Source organism: Glandiceps talaboti, chromosome 20 (genome assembly GCF_964340395.1).
Source record: "Glandiceps talaboti chromosome 20, keGlaTala1.1, whole genome shotgun sequence".
Lineage (NCBI taxonomy): Eukaryota > Metazoa > Hemichordata > Enteropneusta > Spengelidae > Glandiceps > Glandiceps talaboti.
In genome coordinates this window covers 6,680,579-6,703,078 of record NC_135568.1, presented here as the reverse complement: position 1 = coordinate 6,703,078, position 22,500 = coordinate 6,680,579, and the positions used below count along the sequence as shown (strand labels likewise).

At 34.6% G+C, this 22,500-nt stretch overlaps 1 protein-coding gene across 1 annotated transcript in view; it reads left to right on the top strand.

The window, feature by feature from the left end:
• LOC144451019 (kelch-like protein diablo) overlaps positions 1 to 22,500 on the top strand; it is an 86,440-nt gene that overhangs the window by 27,403 nt on the left and 36,537 nt on the right. The window contains exons 3-4 of the mRNA XM_078141777.1: positions 3,897 to 4,070; positions 21,480 to 21,651. Of these exons, the coding sequence (XP_077997903.1) occupies positions 3,897 to 4,070; positions 21,480 to 21,651 (346 nt within the window). The remainder of the gene's footprint in view (positions 1 to 3,896; positions 4,071 to 21,479; positions 21,652 to 22,500) is intronic.

The window sequence follows — 22,500 nt, the reverse complement described above, 5'->3', positions numbered from 1 at the left end:
TCTGTTTGTTGTAAATTGCAAAAATACGAGTTTTAGGTCAGTATGGGTCAGAGGTGTACGTTAGTGAATGTGATTTGCGATTAAGTTGACAGTGCTTGCAAAACAGTTGGAAGGCTTTTAAGAGTCTTTTGTTGAAACTGCAGCAATTACTTGTGAGGATATTTACAGTACACGGACAAGTACATCTGGTGTTGTTCTTAGTCTCATTTCATAATTGGGAATCACTCAATGCATGAAGTGCGCCAAAGTGGATGACGTCCACTCCCGATCAAGGAAGTCGGATAAAATGAGTGTGAAAATAGTGACGTTTTAGACAGGAAAAAAAATGCTGCTGATGTCCTCGGGCTAAGGATCATTCCTTTTGTGTTGGTAGACAATTAGGAGATAGTGTATTGTTTTCAATCTTTCAGCCGTTTAATTTGTGAATATCGGCCTCGTCAAAGAAAAGTACACCTATTTGGCTCATTAGTGCTGATTTCCTCCCAACCTGTTTTTCTTGTGACATATACCACTTCAAATTTCCTGTTACCTTTGGCAAATTTCGGTCTTTTTCTTGCCCCGGAATTGTCAATTTTGTTTGTTCTGTTTTACAGTTTGTTTTTGCTAGTAATCGTCACCCCTTGAACGTTTGTCACTAACACTTATCAAGTGTTGGTGGACAATAAAGCAGTATTTGCAGATTTGGAGTATTACAGTGGTTGAGTAAATACTTAAAAATTTAAATATCCTGGAGTTAGTGGTTTAAGCCTGTAATGACTATAAATGGAACATGTGCAGGGACAATTTTGTGACATATACTGTAGACGCATTTTTTTTTTTTTTTTTTTTTTTTGGTACTGGATTTATTTTAGCTGAATACATGCAAAAACTTTTTCCGCAGAAATTTGTCTCACTAACATGTTGTCATATTTCTGTATTCAGTTGTTGTGATGTGAAAGGTGTCATTGTACTGAATATGGCGGGTTGACCGTATAGATTATTGACAAAGAGTGCCTATTTTACCCGTGCTCTGTCATGGTCTGCCAAACTAAAGTGTGCCTGATACATCCTATTAAAATTGCTATCCCACCAAATTTCTCATGTGCCCAAATAAATACATTTACAGTATTGACTTGGTATTCTATATCCTAAAATACACCCTAAATGTTATTTTTACTCCCCCGAGGTTGGAACTGTTACTATTACAATGGCCTCCGTCAGTCTGTCTGTCCGTGCATGTGTGCATGCATAATATGTCATTTCTCAGACATGCAATATTCGATTTCTTTTAAACCTGATACAAATGTGACACGTCATATGGGACATGTGCACGTCACTTGTTTCATAACATATGTAAATTTGAATGAATGGAAGGCACATTTGTAAAAATCAACATTTAAGGTAAAACCTCAAAAAACTGTAAAACATAAGAGACTCCATTCAAATGTCTATTCCCCTCTTATCTGCAGGTGCAAGCTTTCTTTTAAGACCTTTCACTGTGACCTCCAGGGTCAGTTATCAAAATCCCACCATTTCTTACCTATCCTGGACACTTTTCCTTGGTTGCCAATTTCTTTGAAATCGATTTGCCACAGGTAATAGGAGAAGACAAATATATACAAGGATTACTTTACTCATTATACCATGCACAAGCCAGGTTCAACAAAAAGTATGAAATATATATTCTAGTCGCTCTACATCATGTGTCTACGTCACTGGTTCTGCTGTGTTCGAAATATGAGTCAAAATGTTCAAAATTGTCGTTATTTTCCCCAAGTTTTCTTTGATATTACTGGTGCTGGTATAATTAGGTTATGTGACAATAATATTCTTTATTCAGCCGGAAAATACTCGTGACCTAAGGGTTGTCACTACGAGTTGCTGGACGAGTCGAGTGACAAAGGCCCCTTAGCTCACTCATATTTTCCTTGGCTGAACGAAGAGAAATATTCGGGAATAACATTTAATTAAAAGATATCTGAAATATAGTAGTACACACACAGCATGTAGTACATTGAAATATTTCGATGCCAGATAATTGCGGCCAGGTGTACCTTAACTTGTGTTATCTGATCTCATGTCATTTTCTTACAAGTCCTTCTTAATTGTGTCAAGTGTATGTATATAGGCTTTACATAGAGAATCAAATGACTGCTTTTAAAGTAACCATATGGATGAAAATTGACTATTTATTTTGGATTTTTAATTTACAAAATAATTTTACTGTATTTTTCTCTTAAAAAGGATGTGAAATAACATATACGAAGCTCTTGTTTATAACTCAATAATTGTAAAAAAAAAAAGAAAAAAAAAGAAAAAGTGTTTAACATTTTGACACGCTTTTTGAAATAAACTTTTGCAGTTTAGTGAATTACACCAAACAAGGACTTTATTGATGCTGTTTCACATTTAGTTTCAAGTAAGAAAGACATGATAAGTTGGTTGATAAGTAAAAAATCCAAAAATAAACACCCCTTTGTGATCCACATAACAACTTAAAAAAGGGATTATCTTAGAGTCTCACTTTAAAGATGTACTGTCTGAAATGTTATGGCTTGTATGTTTACTTTTCCATCATTTCAAAATCATTTTTAAGATTGAAACAACTGAAACATTGTGAATTATGTATCAACTGCAGCGAACCTTTTTGGCATTTTTAAATGTCTCTGTGATATTGTGTTGACTGAAATTTTACCCTAAATTTTTTTTTAGTATATTTTTTAGTAACTATATTTTGACTTTGAAAAAAATTGGACTTCAACCTGTATTCTTCTCTAAGTGAGAAAGTGGAAATCATTCCTTTATTTAAAATTGGAACTTCCTCACCCCTCCTCTATCAAAACAGGAGCAGCCAACCTGTGAGGGCACCTTTCTTTGATTTTTGTTTAGAGTATAGTATCTGGCTATTAAACTAGGTGAACTGCTCAGTGATGATGGAGCCATTTGCTTCATTGAGTGCCCTTTTAATCTTGTTCTGTGTTATCCTTAAAACTCTACCTTAGATAGATTTCATACATCATGTATACAAGTTTTGTAATGTCATACCAGGCATATCAGATAAGTTTTCCTGAGTCAGTATTTTATATATTTTAAATCCAAACGTACACAATGTTTGCAATGCCTGATCTATAGTTGTTCGCTTAGATACTTTTGAACCCATTTCTGTATTTAACTTTACTTTTAGATTCTCTCCTATGCACACAGGTTTTGTGATGTCAAGCTTAGATATTTTGTACTCTTAGATATTCTTTTTCTCATTGTGTTTTCATTTACTTTTAGATCCTACAATTTTGTGATGACATGCCCATCAGATATGTTGTAACTAGATACTCTTTTTTCGTGTTGTGTTTTCCTTTACTTTCAAATCCCCTTGTATGTACACAAGATGTGAGGTTGTGGGTTTAGATGTTCTAATTCTATACACTGAACTGAGACACTCCTTTCCCATCCTGTGTTTTCCTTTGCTTTTTAGATTCTCCAGTATGCATATTAGTTGTGATTTTAAGTTCAAATGTATGTACACTTTGATATTCTTTTCCTCTTTCTGTGTTTTCTCTTTCCTTTAGATCCTGTTAACTATATGCAGACAATTTTTTGACGACAAGCCCATCAGATATTTTGTAACCAGATACTCTTTTTCTCTCATCCTGTGTTTTCTTTTACTTTTTCAATTCCCTGTATACATACAAATCGTTAGATTTTAGGTTTAGATGTTCTGTGTTCTTACATATAGATATTCATGCTGTGATTTTCTTTACTTTTAGGTTCCCAACATGCACTCTTTTTTCTCTGTGTCTTTTCTTTTACTTTTTCAATTCCCTGTACACGTATAAGTCGTGAGATTTTATGTTCAGATATTCTGTGTTCTTACATATAGATTCTCTTTTTCTCATTCTCTCTGTTTTCTTTACTTATAGATTCCCCTGTATGCACACAAGTTGGTGTTATCAGTGAGATGCCAAAGTTATCAGTATTTGAGGAATGACCTAATGGAAGGTTGTGAGATGAAGAGAAAGATGACAACCATAACGTTACCTTATATCAATCCAGTTTTATTTACAGACATCTTGCACTACATCTATACTGGCAAGGTGAGTTTAATGTAAAGCCTTTTATCACAAGTGAACTCAGATGGACTGTAAAGGATGATGAATTGTGTGTGTGTGTGTGTGTGTGTGTGTGTGTGTGTGTGTGTCTGTCTGTCTGTCTGTCTGTCTGTCTGTCTGTCTGTCTGTCTGTATGTATCTGTGTCTGTGTGTCGGTGTGTCTGCCTGTGTCTGTGTGGGTGCGTGTGTCTGTGTGTGTATGTGTGTCTGTCTGTGTCTGTGTCTGAGTCTGTGTCTGTCTGTGTCTGTCTGTCTGTCTGTCTGTGTCTGTGTGTGTGTGTGTGTGTGTGTATGTGTTGGCTAGACTGGCAACTTGCAGATTCAAAGCTGTCCATGGTATTTAGAGCGACATTTCATTTGGTTTTGGAAGGAAGCAATATTTCAATCAAAAAAGAAGATGAAATAAAATAAAATCCTGACCTACCTGTCCTATTTTCTGAGGCCATGTTAGGCCTAGAAATTTTTTTTTTTCCGTTACCTAACAACCTAGTTTTTCATGGTGAGCCTAAACTTTTTTTTACATATTCGAAAAAAAGTAAAACCACGAAAATAGTGAAGTCTCACAAGAAATAGTGGATGCGGAAACTGACATCACCGCAATATAAAACTGTTCTTCAAATCTGTAAATAATGGCTGTACATCTGATGGGAAGCAACCGTTAACACAGAGACCATATGGAAACCAACGGAAAACATAACTACCTGAACTAGACACTTACATATGAAAAAAAATATATAAATAAAAAATAAAAAATCCACCTATTCAAAAATTCAGCTTTGTTTTGTTAGTCCTTATCAGAAACATACAATTATTTTTTTTCCTGCCTAAGGGGCGACGTCAAAAGATCGATGTTTACAAAAAAACTTAATTGCTTTAGTTTGGGGGTGGGGGGGTTTTGGCCAAAATAATTTCTCAACCGTCAAAAACGATTTAACGCCATACTTGGCAAATTTAGTACGATTTCAAGGCTGCTTTTACCTAAAACACTGCGTACAGTCGGTCCGATTTATCAGCGGTACGCGGTTCAGCTTTCAAATTTGCTGCAAAATAGGTATTTGGGAACGAGGTGGGTATCCAGAGTGTGCGTACGCACATTTCATCAGTTGGCGTCGTCGAGACACGAATTCGCGAAGGGTTCGTACAATTTTCTGGTCCATATATGTTCTCCTCACACAATTTATAAATGCCCTTCGAACGACTTTCAGAAACTAACAAACAAGATTTGGGAGTTAAATATCAAAAACAACAGGGCAAATCCCGGGCCGGTGTACAGGAAAGCGCAACGAAGTTGTGGCATGCAAAAATGACCGACGGTCATTAGCCGAGTTCATGTCCCAGGACTCGGAGGTCGAGTCGAAACAATCTATTTTGAAATACGTTAAAAAATATGTTTGAAAGTTAACAAAGTCACAGTGGGTACGTGATCAGAGCCGATCGTTCAATCGTAGTGGTAAATTTTAAAGGACCTTCACGATAATTGATTTCAATAGACTATGTGGAGAGGACGTTGCCAAAAATCCACCTACGCGAAGGTTCTATTAAAGTTAGGCCATAAGTTATAACGTGAAACTAATACGAATGTAAATCCGGAAATTACCGATGAGATGTCATGTTTGATGTGACCTCTCAACTTGGACTAAATTGTCGCAGATAGCGTGGTATTACGAATGTTTATTTCTACACTCGCAACAAGTTGATCGTTCGACTGATGTTGATTCAATCCTTCGTGAAAATCAAAAGTTCGATCGCCTGAAATAATTATTCAGCAATAGTTTAGCAATTTCAAATAGATTTATAGATGTTTGTAGATGGTAGTTGGAACATGCATGTGAAAGCCGTGGCCGCCGCGTCAACGTGTTCATCACTGTCGTGGTGCGATGTCACAGTCAAAATCAACGGAAACGTGCGAATATATACGAATATCACGACTCGACAGAAACAACTTGAAGGCTAAAAAGCATGAGAGCTGGTAAATACAATTTCTAGTTGAAACTATGTTTTGCAGAGACAGTTAAATGTTTTACAGTTTGAATTGCAATGTTACTACATTACATATAGTTCTTTACTCCAGTGAAAATGGTTACTTCATCCGATCTAATCTTTGGAATGGCCTTAAATGGGAAGTGGTATCCTGCTGTTTGCAAAACATCTTGTCAAGTTGTATGAATCAAATCTATCTGTACAATCAATTTAGTCGAACTAGTTAACAAAGGCGATCCGGCCCGGTATTTTTCAGGTAAACAAAAATCATCCGATCAAAGTGTTGCTGATGAGCCTACACCCAGTCACGAAATGTCTCCCATTTCAAAAAAGAAAGTGAAACCAGACATACCAGTATTAGTAATCAATGTGACTTGACGTGTAAATTCAGTGTTGTTGTGCTCTGTTGGTTTTCAATAAAAGTATTTTTCTGAGTTAAAATGGTTTTCTATTTTATTTATAATTCAGTATTATATTGGTACGTTGTTTGAAAGTGGAAGTATACAGTAGGAGTCTGAAACGATTTTCAATTTTAGGTCAGTTAAGTTAGATGGGGGGGGGGGGGGGTCTGGGACCTAACTTAAGCAATTAAGTTAGATATATTATATTGAACTTTTGATGTTGCCCCTAATACCATTCATATAATAAATTTAGTAGCAAATTTGAAGTAGTTTGTAGACTTCTGTAAAGAATTTGACAAAGTTTGACCCAACAGATTGATGTTTCATACATTTTGTAATATTTCCTGAAGAGCCTTTTCAGTATATTTATTGTGCATGCAACTGTAGAGGGCCACCAATCATTTGGAGAAAATCTCTCTCTAATATCTAATTCCTTTCGCACATCCCTGTAAATCAGAACCCTATAAAGTGGATTTGGATTGGAATCTAAGCAAATAGCCAATCATGTGGCCCATTTTGCTAGTCAGATTGTATTTTCTCGCTGACTGCTTCAAGAGAGTAGACTGTGTCTAACCATCGTCATTCATTCATTCTGTATAAGTTTGTACCGCATAATATAAGTACCCCTAGCTATGAGCTATAAGCCAAATAAAAGTAGAGGTTCTCAGACAGTTGCTTTTGTAACTCGAGATTGCGTAATTTGTAAGAAGTGGAAAATAAAAAGGGACATTTCTAGCTATGAAGCAAATAAAACATTGTGGTCTAAAACTGGGGACTGCTTTTCCACCTCAAGGTTGTGTAATTTGTAGGAATAGTATTGTAAGCTAGAAATCTTCTAGCTATGACAAATTGTAAAAATCAAAATGTAATCTCAACCAGTCAGTGAAGACTGTATTTCCAACTCAAGTGTAATTTGTAAGACGTGAGGTGTAAGCAAGAAATTTTCTAGCTATGAGGGATATGAAACACTAGTCTCAGGCAGGAGACTGTTTTCCCAACTTAAGATTGTGTAATTTGTAGGAGGAGAAAAGTAAGCGAAACATTTCCCAGTAAGAGATACATTTTCTAGCTGTAAACCAAATAAAATGGTGTGGTCTCAGCCAGGAGACTGCTTCCGCAACTTAATTTGTAGCAAGAGAAAAGTAAGTGAAATGTTTCCCAGTAAGCGATACATTTGCTAGCTGTAAACCAAATAAAATGGTGTGGTCTCAGCCAGGAGACTGCTTTCCCAACTTAATTTGTAGCAAGAGAAAAGTAAGTGAAATGTTTCCCAGTAAGCGATACATTTGCTAGCTGTAAACCAAATAAAATGGTGTGGTCTCAGCCAGGAGACTGCTTTCCCAACTTAATTTGTAGCAAGAGAAAAGTAAGTGAAATGTTTCCCAGTAAGCGATACATTTTCTAGCTGTAAACTAAATAAAAATGGTGTGGTCTCAGCCAGGAGACTGCTTTCCCAACTTAATCTGCAGGAAGAGAAAAGTAAGCGAAACGTTTCCCAGTAAGTGATACATTTTCTAGCTATAAACCAAATAAAATGGTGTGGTCTCAGCCAGGAGACTACTTTCCCAACTCAAGATTGTGTAATTTGTAGGATGTGAAAAGCAAGCGAGACATTTTTACCCCAGCTGTGAGCACAAATTAATGACATCTTTGGCAGAGGAATTGGAATTTCCAGGGTTTGTACAACTGACAGTAAGAATTGGTACTTAAATAGGTTAATACAGTATAAGAGATAGAGACAATTATTGGTAAATTGACTGTGCCTTTGTCATGGAAATTTCATCATGTTTTTCAGCCTACTGAGAATTTCCATTTGGTAACCCGCGACGACACCATAGTACACTACATTGACACCTCCTTTCTTCGTCTCTTAACCTCTGAGAAATGGATGAAAATGTTAAAATGCATTTTTCGTGTCGCATTCAGAGTATGTTTCTATTTACGCTAATGCAGTGCTAGAGTGTCGTATATTGAAGAGTCTGTCAGTTTCTTTAAGGTCTAATTTAGGACTGTGAAGTAATTCATCATCTCACGTTTACAGTGGATGTTAGTTTGGGCTTTCATTTTGAACAATCATCAGTTCGGAATTGCAGAGATCTACAAATGACGAAATGTATACAAGATTTTCAGATAAAAATTCTGAAAAAATAAAAAAATGACAATATAAAATTGAAGAACTGTATTTGAGAGGGCAGAAAACTGGGCAAAATGCATTGCATATATTTATTTTAAACCAAAGAAATATTTATGAGAAAATCTGTTTTGTTAAGAGAAATGAAGCGGATAAAGATCACAAATTGTATAAATTGTAGAACTATACATTGAAGAATAGTATAATGAGAAATTCTGGTTTAAGGTGGTTCTATAGTTATAGTTCTACCCTCGTTTTTTTATCTATACTCTGGCACTCATCTAAAAAATTGAATATATACACTGAACAAATATGCAATAAAAATGGGGGTCCCTGAATTAGGTAAAAAAGATAATACACTCAGGAATTATGTCATTGTTGAACTTGCCGTGAATCTTTTCCACCACAACTGGTAGGTGATTATACCAAAATATGACAGAACCACATGATGCCCAAGTACACACACGTTTTTTTGCAAGAGTGCATGTAATGTTCTCTGTGACAGTACTTTCACAAGCGTAGCTTTCTGTGACAGTACTTTCACAAGCGTAGCACTGAAAGCAAGAGTGAAAATGCTTGTGAGTACCCATACTGGAACTAGCGGCATGTTATTATTACATAGTCTGTTATTATTAAATATGTTAAATTAATATCTGAAACAATAAATTTGAATAAAAACGATACTGTGCGATCACACTCTTTCATTTACAATGAACGATCGTTCCATTATTTGCATCCAGGTATGTGTAATGTTTTTTGGTATTGCACTGCAATGCAAATACCACTAGTATGCAGTAATGTTTTCGGTATTACGCTGCAATGCAAATACCACTAGTATGCAGTAATATTTTCAGTATTACGCTACAATGCATATACCACTAGTATGCAGTAATGTTTTCGGTATTTAGCTGCAATGCAAATACCACTAGTATGCAGTAATGTTTTGGTATCGCACTGCAATGCAAATACCACTAGTATGCAGTAATGTTTTTGGTATTGCGCTGCAATGCAAATACCACTAGTATGCATGATGCGCACCGTTGCAAATAATCACTGGTATATATGTAATAATTTATGTGATTGAAAGCTTTTTGAGTAAATATGTTTGATACGGTGAAGATTTAATAGGAATACCAACGATGAAATGGCATTATCCATCCATTGACAGCTATTTTCAAGTAGCGAAAAAAGCAAAAAAATTGAAAAAAAAAATTCTACTGTCTGTATTGTGACATTAGATCATATGGAGAGATTTATGTTTTAGAATGATAGGACATGAAGTGAAAAACTGTATGGTACCGGTTTATAAAGGTGCTTATCGCTGGATACCATATGATCCAAAAAAACCTTATCTGTGGATGTTTCAATTGAATAGCACATTAACATGCATCACTGCTTTCATGAAGGGTGGTATTAATACATATATCATGTAAGATCTACCTGAATAAAATTCCCCTACGGCATTTTGCCACAATTTTTGAAACGTGTAGACAACTATACAAAAGTTTGCCATGTTATGCTACAATATAGAATTGGAGACAGTTATTGCTTCTGACCTATATCAGCTAACAATATTTGCAAGGTTTTCTCATCGGTATCAAAGTAGTTTGTAAGCAGCTTAACTAATGACTATACATGTTCATGACCTACATATATGATGTGTTCTAATTCAATTCTGTGACCCTCCATAGGTGCTGCTATATTTCATGCATGAGTGTTGCCACATTAGGTAATGGACGCTGTCATATTGAATCATGGGTACAGCTATATTGGGTTGTGGGTGCCCTCATATTGTATCATGGGTACAGCTATATTGGGTTGTGGGTGCTGTCATATTGGATCATGGGTACAGCTATATTGGGTTGTGGGTGCTGTCCTATTGGGTCATGGATACAGCCCTATTGGGTTGTAGGTGCCCTCATATTGGATCATGGGTAGAGCTATATTGGGTTGTGGGTGCTGTCCTATTGTATCATGGGTAGAGCTATATTGGGTTGTGGGTGCCCTCATATTGGATCATGGGTACAGCTCTATTGGGTTGTGGGTGCCCTCATATTGGATCATCTGCATCTGTAATACATTGTTTCTCTGACATGCAGTATCAAATTACAATCAAACCTGGTGCAATGGTGACATATCATATGGGACATATGCATGTCACTTTGTTTTACGATGTATGCAAATTTGACCAAATGGTGACCATATTTGTAGTCAAAAATCAACATTTACTGTAACACATGGTGACTCCAATCAAGTGTCTAACCCCATGAGGTACAAGGTTTCTTTTCAGACGTTGACTTTTGACCTTGACCTTCAGCGTCAGTTATCAAAATCCATCCAGCCATTTCAGGCATATCACAGACACTTAGTACTAAGTAGTACTGTACTCGTGTTTATTTGTTGCCACCAATTTCTTTTAAATCGTGTCAGTATTATTCACACATTCTCACAAACCAGAGCTGATATTACTTCCGCGACACTGCGAAATATCACCTCTTGACGGTGTGTCTTGGGCGGTGCAGGTGCCATTAAAGAGGCTATGGTGTACGTCGATGTCAGTCACATAGATTTTAAGTATTTGAGGGAACTGTGTCTTTCATAGACATGTTTATACAATACATGTCAGTTATAGCCAACATTCCGACTGCAATACTTTGATATTTTAACCTTATCACCAGTCATAGTTTACAAGGTGACAAGGTCACTAACAGTTAGAGAAATGGTCAATTGACAATCTTCTCATTTCTATTGACCTCAGATCTACTTCACATTGAGAACATAAACATTGTTCTTTTAGATGGTGTGAGTGACATAGCATGATTGGCAGATTATAAAGTCTATAACTGCAGAGTAATCAAACATATTACTTTCCCAAAAGTTACGATTTATTGACAAACACTTAAATAATAATTAAGTTTCTCTTTTATTCTGTTATTTTAATCAGGGGTACAGATAAAGGTTGGTAGCCAGCAAAAACAAGTAGCTACTTGGCAATGTTTTCCCGGCTACTTTTGCAGGACTTTGTTTTAAAATTCCTTGTTTCAATCAGTATATGTCCATCAATGGCATATTTATGAGAGTCGTGTTCCTAGATATTACTGCCAACTTTTCATATTTTACCACCTATTTGTAAAATTGTAGCTACATCCGTCTGTTCACACATGGACATCAGGCCAATGTGCACACTATAGTCAACAGCTAGTATTAAATTTAAAATGGGAAATTCAGCTAATTACAAGGATTGATATGAATAATTTTAAATGAATGTGCACGTATTAGTAATTTTTACAAATGTAATGTTTTTTTTTTTATATTTGATTTTTTTTATATAGTGTTTGTGTGAAGCGCATTGAGATTTTCTTTGATTATGTAATGCTCTATAAAAGAAATAAATATTATTATTATTATTATTAATGTTTTTATTGCATTCCAGTACTTCTGGCCCATGTGCAAAAAGTTTACAAAACCATAACTGAAAAATAATAAGACCTAAAATGTACAAGATCAGTAAACAGATTGGTGTTTCATATCTTATAGATAAGAAACAAAATGTCAAAATATTTTATTTCATTACGGTCTTGAAAGCATTGAAATCTAATTTACACAGATTGCCCAGGACATCATGAGTGAAACAAAAAGTGAAATTTGTGAAGGTTTGATTGAACATACATTTCTTGTGGCATATGACTGACTCTTAATCCTTGAGGATTCTACCAGGGGTATTTATTTGTACACAAAACACTTCAAGTTGTGAAAAACAGGATTGTAATCAGGACATTTGAGCAGAAAGTGATATTCATTTTCATTTCTATTTATTTTTCATACCCTATGCACACGCTATCAATTGTTCAGGCTACGCTCTTCGACACTAAGTGGTAGGCAAGGATTTCAACATTTCCAGTAATTGTTCAAAGTTTTTCAAAATTCACAACAACATGAAACCATCTATGGGACACAGAGAAACATGAGATGACTAGCATATGAGAAAAAAGTAAAAAAAAGTTGGACAGTATTTTCGTTAAAAAAATTTGATACAGTGTACTAGTGATTGTTTTGACTCAGTGTACCCTCTAAGCCAACTTGATGTGCCACTGACGCACACAATTTCTAGTGACACACCAAAATTTGGTGTTCCCCTATCTCTTACTATGTGGTGAGTGTGCCCTCTAAGCCAATTTGACGTGCCACTGACACAATTTCTAGTGACACACCAAAATTTGGTCTTCCCTATCTCTTACTACGTGGTATTAACTCACAAGAAATCCCAGTTTTTATCATTTTGACTCACAACAACAAAATTTGGCTATCATTAGAGGGCATACTATTTTGAATACATGTACATTGAACTTGTATTTTGTAAGACATCTTTACTATTTAAATTTCAATGTTTACTCCTAAGGATTTTTATGAAAACTTTCCAATAAAAACAATTGTTGACAGATTTTGACTGGTATATGGTAAAACTAAGAAATCTTCATAGCTTTCTAGAACAGCATCCACTGAGATGATACTAACTATTCAACTCCTGTTGAGACATCACATATTGTATTCCTGTGTAGTTATTTCTGTAATGTAGGTATGTATAAATACAGGTCTGAAGTAAGACAGATAGAACTAATAATCTATTTCTAACATGATTATGTAGTCTGTTTGTAGATTCTTTGGATTTGTCACATTTTTAGTAAGAATAAAATACACTGTAATACATGTTTACTAAGTTCACAATGATCTATATTTATGACAGAAAAAGCTGAAACGCTTTCGCAGATAATTAATTTGTCAAGTATATTTTTTGGTTGGGTTGTCGGTGGCCGAGCAGTTAGCTAATATGCCTCTTACCTCTATAGCTTGGGTTTGATCCCACCACATTTTGGCTGGGTTTGATTAACATTTAACCAGGTCTGTAAGTAAGAAGGGTGATGCTCAGTTTGACGCTGCCAAACAACGCAGATTTTCGATCCTCCGGTTTCCTCCTACTTCTTCAACACTAGGGCACTGCTCTTGTAGCGACCGTTCAACAAATTTCCGAATTTATTTTGATGAATAAAAGATTATTATTATTATTATTTTTCATCTCCGTGCAACTCTATGAGAATGAAATAGAAACACGAGTGTATTGTTTTCAAAGTTACAATGATCTCGATGTACGACAGGAAAAGAAGAACCTCAGTCTCTGTGTCATGTACATCATACTGTCATACATATATTGGATAATGTCAATTGGTGTGTCAACTATATATGACTCATATATTTTAGACTTGATGAAACTCCTTGAGAATGAAATATAAACACAAGAGTGTGTTGTTTAAAAGTTTTCAAGGATCTAATTTTATTTATGGAGAAAAAGAAGAAATTCAGGCTCTGTGTTGTGAATATCATACATATATTGTATCATGTGAATTAACGTGCCAAGTATGTCCATATTTTAAAACTTGATGGAACTCTATGAGAATGAAATGTAGACGCAAGGGTTCATTGTTTGCAAGATTCACAATGATCTAGTTTTATGACAGAGAAAAAAGAAAAGAAACTACAGTCTCTGTATTGTGTACGTCATACATGTATAGTATCGTGCAAATTAATTTGTCAAGTATGTTCATATTTTTAGACTCGATGGAGCTTCGTGAGAATGAAAAATATGGCGACTAGAGTTATGCGCGAAAGTTCTTTAGAGTGTATCTAGTTTGGAAAGTTCACAGAGACCTAGATGTAATGATCTAGAAATGGTCTGTCTCTGTGTGTGTGTCATGTACATGTATGTCAAACTTTTATTGTATCATGTTACCATGGTAATTGATGTCAAATATATGTTTTTAACTCAATGAGAACAAAATATATGGTAAAACAAAAGTTATTTGAAAATTTACCAACAGACCATGTTGTGTATAAAGTTCACAGAGGTTTATATGTAATGATTGAGAAAAAGAAGAAACTGTCTGTCTGTCTGTCTGTCTGTACATGTTGTACATTTATTGCCAATTATCTAGATGTGCCAATAAAAAGAAAGTAAATAAGATTGTTTATTGATTTGACAAATATTTTCATATTTTTTATATTTGATGGAACTCTAGTTGCTATAGCAACATCATGTTATACATTGTGTGTTGTTTACAAAGTTTGGAGATTTTAGATCTAGAGATGGAGACGAAGAAAAGACGTTTCTGTCGCTGTATGATTTATATTTATTTTGTTAATCAATTCATGGATTAGGAATTATATATTTTGAATGGAACTGCAGTCATAAGAATGAAGGAGTTTAATGCATGTAATACTGTGCATTGTTCGGAAAGTTTACAGACTTTTAGATTCATCAATAGAGAGGAAGTCAAAACGATCTGTCTCTATCTTTACTCAACCTCCCTGACTATATTGTTCAGAAAGTTCACAGAGTTCCTAGTATGAGAACAGAGAAATTAAGGACTGTCTAGCTCTGTAACTAAAGTTCAGAGTTCTAGATCCAACAATATATAGACAGAAAGTAAGAACAATCTGACTCCCTAGCTTAGTGTTTAGAAAGCTCACAGAGTTATAAATTTGCCAATAGAGAGAATTTTAAAGCAGCCTGTCTCTCTTTTCGTAACTTTTGCCGCTATTGTTTTGAAAGTTCACAGAGTTCTAAATCTACCAACTTTAGATTCACCAAATTGTCTTTTTTCTGTACCAAGAAAGTACAAAGTCTGGTTCACTAATTGTTATTTGAAAAGTTGATAGAGTTCTATATCTACCAATAGAAAAAACATGAATGCATGAATGAATTTTTGCTACACTCCTAAATATTGTTTTGAAATATACACAGATGGATTATTGTGAACACTTCTTTAACTATTATACCAAAAGTTTATAAGTTCTAGTTCCACCCATCGAAAGAAAAGATTAAATAATATTCTGTCTCTGTTTATTAATATTTCCATAATTATTGTATGAAAAGTTCACAGAGATAGAGAACAACCAATAGAAAGGGAAGAAAAGTCTGTCTCTTTTAACACTTCTTGAAACTATTGTACAAAAAATTCACAGAAGTGTAGATCATCCAATCAAAAGAGAAAAAAAATAACAGCCTGTGTTTTTGTTAGTTAATAAACAGGAGAATGACACAATAAATATTGAAAAAAGTCTCTCTGTTTTTTTACACTTCTTATTCTAGTGTGAAAAGTTCACAGCAATGTAGACTATCCAATTGAAAGGAAAAATAACAGTCTATCTGTGATTTTATTAGACGTAAATAAACTGGAAATTGTTTAAAAAGTTCATTATTATGAAACTTATGCTATCAGAATCACAGAGAAAAATATCGCCAGCGTTTTGATATATCATATGACATGTATTATGTTTACATTTTGTAACTGTGTAAATATAGTTCTAGTTTGGTTATTGTTTGATACTTAATGCAACTTATATGACAAATATGCTGTAAATATTATCAGCTCGTTTTACAGGAATGTGTGAAAATAGCAATGAAATTAGATCTTATATTGAGTGTACTGATAACGTTAGCTAAGGCTTATATTACCTGTGAGTAATGTTTCACATGTTCTGGTAGACTGTTCTTTGTCTAAATGTCCATTTGCTTGCTTTGCCACTCGGCTGTGAAAATTGGATGTTATTGTGTTGAGCTTGGGTTTCATAGCACCTGTCCTGATAACACAAAAAAGTGGCAGCGACAGGCAAAAAAGACAGACGAGATATAGATTACATAAAATGTACGTCAGTCATTACGTAAAGCTTTTATGCAGTGCAAACGAAATGAAAATTGATCTGAAAAGAAAAGATCGCATGACGAGAGTGAAAGTTTTTTTTATTAACAGAGTAAGGGTTGCATATCAGAAATGTGTCACTTGACAGGGTGAGGTGTAACAATGAAGCTTTTTTTGCGAGTGTGTGTCAAGAGCGGTAATAGCAGGGGCACTGAAATGTATCAAGTCATGCCGTCAATCACTAGTGTGAAATCTAACATCATAGCGTGCCTGGGGACTGTCAATCATTTATGCAAATTAAGACACAATAGAAAGTAGATGTCAGTCAAAATGACAGACGTGATTTGGAAGACCGCAAATGGGAACAATTGGAGACTTGGAGATGAAATTTTTATTCTCATTACTGGTATTGTCTTGGGTTTTTACCACGGAACAGATGGGACACTTTGATGGGCTGTCAATCAAAATTAACTCTCTGTTTCAAACACTTTTATCCATGTCACCTGAGAATTAGTACATGCCAAAAAAAAAACCCACAATGTGAATTGTTAACTAAATCATGACAGGGATTGTCTAGTTACAAAGACTCAACTGTGAAGTCACACTCCACATTGTGGTGACATCTTTCATCAGATAAAAATTGAAAACAGTGAAATACAACCAGCGACATGCAAGCAGGAACAAGTGAACTTCTGACAAACAGCAAAAATAGACAACTTTAATGAAATTCATAACAATTGACATTTTGGAAATACAGAGATTTGTATTACATTCAATCATTTGATAAGAACAGCTGTATGGCCTCTTTACATAATAGTTCACGTTCACAAACAAATTTCCAGTTCCCATGACATTTCATGTACACATAAAGAGGGCATAAAACTGTTCATATCAAATCAGGAAATGTAGTACAACAAGTCTGTGTAGTTCCAATATGCTGAGCCAAGTGTTATTAATCCAATTCACATGTTTACTTTCTCTGTTTGTAACAAGTTCTGCTTGTTACTGCTTGTCTGTCATTGGTTGTACATAACTCATCTGCTACCATCGTTATCATATTCATCACTTTGTGTTTTGTTGTGAGTATTAAATCACCATGTAGTCGTCGTGATAGGTCGTTTACACGTGTGCAGTTTCTTGATGATCCTCAAGTCAACAACTAGGGCTTGAAAGAATGAATAAAAATTAACTAGTCCTTTGGATAAGTAGAAAACGAAAAGTACCCATCTGAATTAGAAAGTACTTTTCCACAAAATGAATATTTTGGTAAATTTAAATTTATACATTGTCCCATTTTGATCTGTCTTGTCATGTGATGCGAGTTGCCATATTGTTGCTTTCAGTTTGAGTTTCACTTTGACCTTGGGATTTTGTCAAAGTGTAAACTGTATGAGCAGACTCATTATTCATATACATATGTTAAAATATCACGTCGGAAGTTTCTGCAAGTACAGAAATGTTTTACTTATATCATGATATGCAATCAGAAGTTTTAAAATCAAATAACCCTGAGAAATTCTACCTGTCCATTGGGACAAGTACTTTCTGAAATCACTTGCCCAAGGCTTCAAGTCACTTGTCTGGGACAAGTGAAACAACCTTATTTCGAACCCTGGCGACAATTTTTCTGTAACCCCAGAAATTACCTACATGTGATACTATAGATCTTCTTGTTATAGCAATGATCAAAGTTTAGTGGTCGTGTAGCATAATCTCCTGCTGCGCATATGTTTTGGGACGCTTATAAACAAAAGTTTGACGGTAAAATTTTAAATTTCATTGTTTTTCAAACATTAATGTGTAGTCCCATGATATATCTTGATTTGATCTCTTCTGTGTTACTGATTTGTCCATTCATGTTTAGTAAGCATTGCATTGTGGGAGATGCCTCTGACGTGCACAAGTGACTTGGACAACTATGGCTTTACTGAGCAATGTGGGAGAGAACGAGAAACAACTTTGTACAAGAGAACAGATCAAACCAAGATATGTCGTGGGAGTACACACAGTGCTTGAAAAAAACCTACAACACTTGAAGTTTAGTGTCAAACACTTGTTTGTAAGTACTCCAAAACATCTGCGCAATGGCAGATGCGTAGCACATGACCGCTGCACTTTGAATATCTTTCAAGTATTAAACCGGTTCTTTATAGGAAACAAAATAGCCCAGAAAAATGTTAAGATATGGTCTGCGTCCCTTTAACCTAGCTCTCCTGCAGTGTTTTTGTTGTACTGTGACATTTATATACAATAGCACATAACTTCTAAGTTAATTCTTAGCCAAACTCCTCTGAATACAGTAGCAGGAATGTCTTTTTTCTACTCAACTTCTGTTTGTATACTTATACAGTAGCACATAACTTGTGTATGACTAAGCTCTGTGCATAGCAGCTGCAGTTGACTCACCATGTGGAACTCTGCTATGTACAGTATACACTGTAGAGATGTATAATTTGGGACATGAACCATTTTATGGAATGACAATTTATGATGTGTCAGGCACGCTTAAATTTGGCAGACAGAGAAAACGGAAAGTAAACAGGTACATTTGTAAGTTGTAAATAAGTTGTCCAGTTGGCCAACCATATTCTGTGTATTAAACTGTTGTTGACACTTTCCTCAATTGCTAAATATAGAATTATCATCATAGAAATATGACAAGTATACACGCGATAGAGGTTAGCTGTGGTCCTCGTCACTGACAGACTTTATTGAAAGTGTAGACTGAATTCATGTATGTCTCGAATCAAAATTTGACTGAATCTGTTGATGGTCTTAAAGTGGCCATATGGATGAAATGGGTACTTATTTTGGATTTATTTTTTTTACTACTTTTTCCTACTTGAAAAAAAGTGTGAAACAACATCGACCAAATCCATGTTTGTAACTCAGTAAACTAGAAAAACTAAAAAAAGTGAAGAAAAAGTTTGTTTTTGTACATACAATACTGAATATTCTAAAAAAAATTGAAATGTTTTGCAATTTTTTGAGTTACAAAATAAGATTTAGTATATGTTGTTTCACTTTGTTTTTTCAAGTATTTAGAAATCCTAAATAAATACCCCTTTGTCATCCATAAGGCCACTTTAAAGCACCCGTCCACCTCAATTAAGTGCCCCCCCCCCTTCACTCCATCAATTATATAGAGTTATCTGGTCATTCAAAATATGTATAAACTTCAGATACAGCTGAAAGCTTTCTCTGCCACTAATAACTCGATAATTCATAAAAACCAACTTCAGTTTTTATCTTTAAAGTTGCCAAATGGATGAGAAATAGGTATTTATTTTGGATTTTTCATTGATAAAATAACTTTACTAAGTTTTCTACTTGAAAAAATAATGTAAAACAACATATACCAATTATGTGTTTGTAACTCAATAAATTGCAAAAAAGCTGCAAAAAGTGTAAATTATGGATGAACAGTAACAAACATTTGACACTTTTTTTTTAATGTTTTGCAATTTATTGAGTTACAAATAATTACTTGGCATACGTTATTTCACATCATTATTTCAAGAAAAACATAGTAAAGGTGCTTATAAATTGAAAAATCTAAACTAAAATACCCAATTCTCATCCATTTGGAAATTTTAACTGGAAGTTTTTTTATTAGTAGCTCAAACAGAGAAACAGATGCTTCAACTTCGCGTGTCTACAGAAAGGAAACTAACAATGATTAGTTTAGACTTTTTGTTGATGCAGTCATTAATAATAAAAACATTTTCCTTTTTGTTAATTCAATTAACATCTGCCCTCTATTTGAACAAAATAATTCCCAAGGAACATGAAAATATTCAACAAAAAGTTGACATTATTCAGAAGGGAAGTAGGGGTCAGAAAAACTATAAAATTCGGAGTAACAAGATCGACTGTGTCAATTTGCGAGGCTATTTTTTCTCTTTATAGAATTAATGATTTTAGTTGAGTCATAGCTGTATCTCGTGATTCATGTGATTTCTGCCTCACTTTATTAATATCATGGCGTTTTAATGAGACTAGCAGACCAATTTTGTATTCAGAGAATGTAAGGCTGAGAATCAGGATTTCGTTAGTCAGTATTAATGAATCAATGTGAACAGAGTATTACTCTCTCTTTCTTTACTGTGATGACAATTTAAATGGATCAGTAGTGAAAGCAATCAGATGGAGATTTTTCACAGTTTTGACAGAAAAAAAAGTGAGCCCTCTTGTAATTTGTGAGCTCCTTGATGACTGAAAATTATGTCGTAAAGTATTGGTGATGTCAGCACAGTATATAAATATAACTTGACTGATGAATCATTGAGTTTAGTATCTAAATGTCAGAATCCTATTTAAAGTGGATGAGAAATAGGTATTTATTTTGGATTTTTAATTCTTAAGACAACTCTACTAAGTTATTCTACTTGAAAAAAACACCAATGTGAAATAGCCTCACCAAGTTATGTTTGTAACTCAATACATTACAAAAGACTAAAAATTGTATAAAAAGTTTCTTATTGTATGTACGATAATAAAAATTTGAATTTTTTATAAATGTTTTGCAATTTTTTGAGTTGCAAGCAGGGATTTTAGTATGCTCTTTTCACATTGTTTTTTTCAAGTAGATAAACAAATTAAAGTTGTTTTATTAATTAATATTCCAAAATAAATACCTGTTTTCCTTTCCTTCTGACTACTAAAAGGGATTATTAAAGTGTCCATTAGAAAATTCCTTTTTTGATGAAGTTCCTTGAAGATAAAAATATTAACAAAATGTTGTTTGAAAAAAGAATAGTTTGAGTTACAATTATAGTCCCTGCGGTAGCTGTAAGTGGAACTTTATTTCTCCTAAGGTTTGTTCTTCATTTTAGTTTTGTTGTTGTATGTGCTGAAGTGTTTATTGCCTGGAAATGAAACTTTTTTCTCACAATTTACGTGCCTTGTTTGTGATTATTTATATATGGACATCAAGCCTGTTTACTTAGTTTGCTCTCTAAACCATTTTGATGTATTTACAGATGCACATAAATTTCTTGTGACAACGTACCAAAAATGTGTACAATTTTTTTTAGCAGACACACTGCAGTGTACACAGTACAGCAGAACTACATGTACCTTGAATGTTCCAAGCGAAGGTTTGGTGTAGTATAGTGTGTGCATTGAATATTAGCATACTGGGGCTTTTAATGTATGTGTTTGTTCTTTTGTTTTTTATTTTCTTCAGATTGAACTTGAGGAGTCGTCTGTATTTGAGATGTTGAAAATAGCATGTACCCTGAATATAAGCCACCTACAGACGATGTGTGAAGGTTTCATCATTGATGTACTCTCTGTTAACAATGCTTGCCATTTCCTTAATGCTGCTATTCAGATGCCAGGGCCTCAAAACACTTCAGGTAAGTTAAGTTGTGAGCAAACTAATCACAGGGACCCTGCATAATGTGATAATGTTTTAAATTCATTTTCCATAGATCTTTATTTGTAAGTGTTATATGCATACACTGCTGAAAATATATGTGGTTAAACATGACTTCAATGTGATTTGATTGGTTTAATATGTCTCCAATGTGATTTGATTGGTTGAATATGTTCCTGACAGGATTTGATTGGTTAAATATGACTTTGATGAGATTTGATTGGTTGAATATGGCCCTGATATGATTTGATTGGTTGAATATGACCCTCATGAGAGGTGATTGGTGAAATATACCCCAAGTGTGATTTGATTGGTTAGTACACATGACCCTGACATGTTTTGATAGGTTCAATGTGACTGTGGTGTCATTTGATTGGTTAAATTGACAGTGATGTCATTTGATTGGTTACTGGTTGAATGTGATTCTGCTATCATTTGTTTGGCTGACAGTGACACCTATACTTGTGTTGATTGATACACATGTATGTACCAGTGGTTATACTTGCACTGGTGCGTGCACATACTAGTGGTATTTGCTCTACAATGCAATACTGAAAACATTATTGTACACCTGCATATGTGCATGCAAATGATATGCAAATGATATGCAAATGAGGACGTAATCGTTCATTCTACACAAAAGTGTGTGATCACATAGTGTCATTTTTCTGAAATTTGTTGTTTCAGATAAACATATGTAATAATAACAGAACCCTATTCCAGGTGAGTTCCAGTGTGGGTACTCGGGGGTATTTGTACTAATGCTTGCAGTGTTTTCTGCTACACTTTCACTTACTACGCTCGTGGAAGTACAGCCGCAGAGAACACT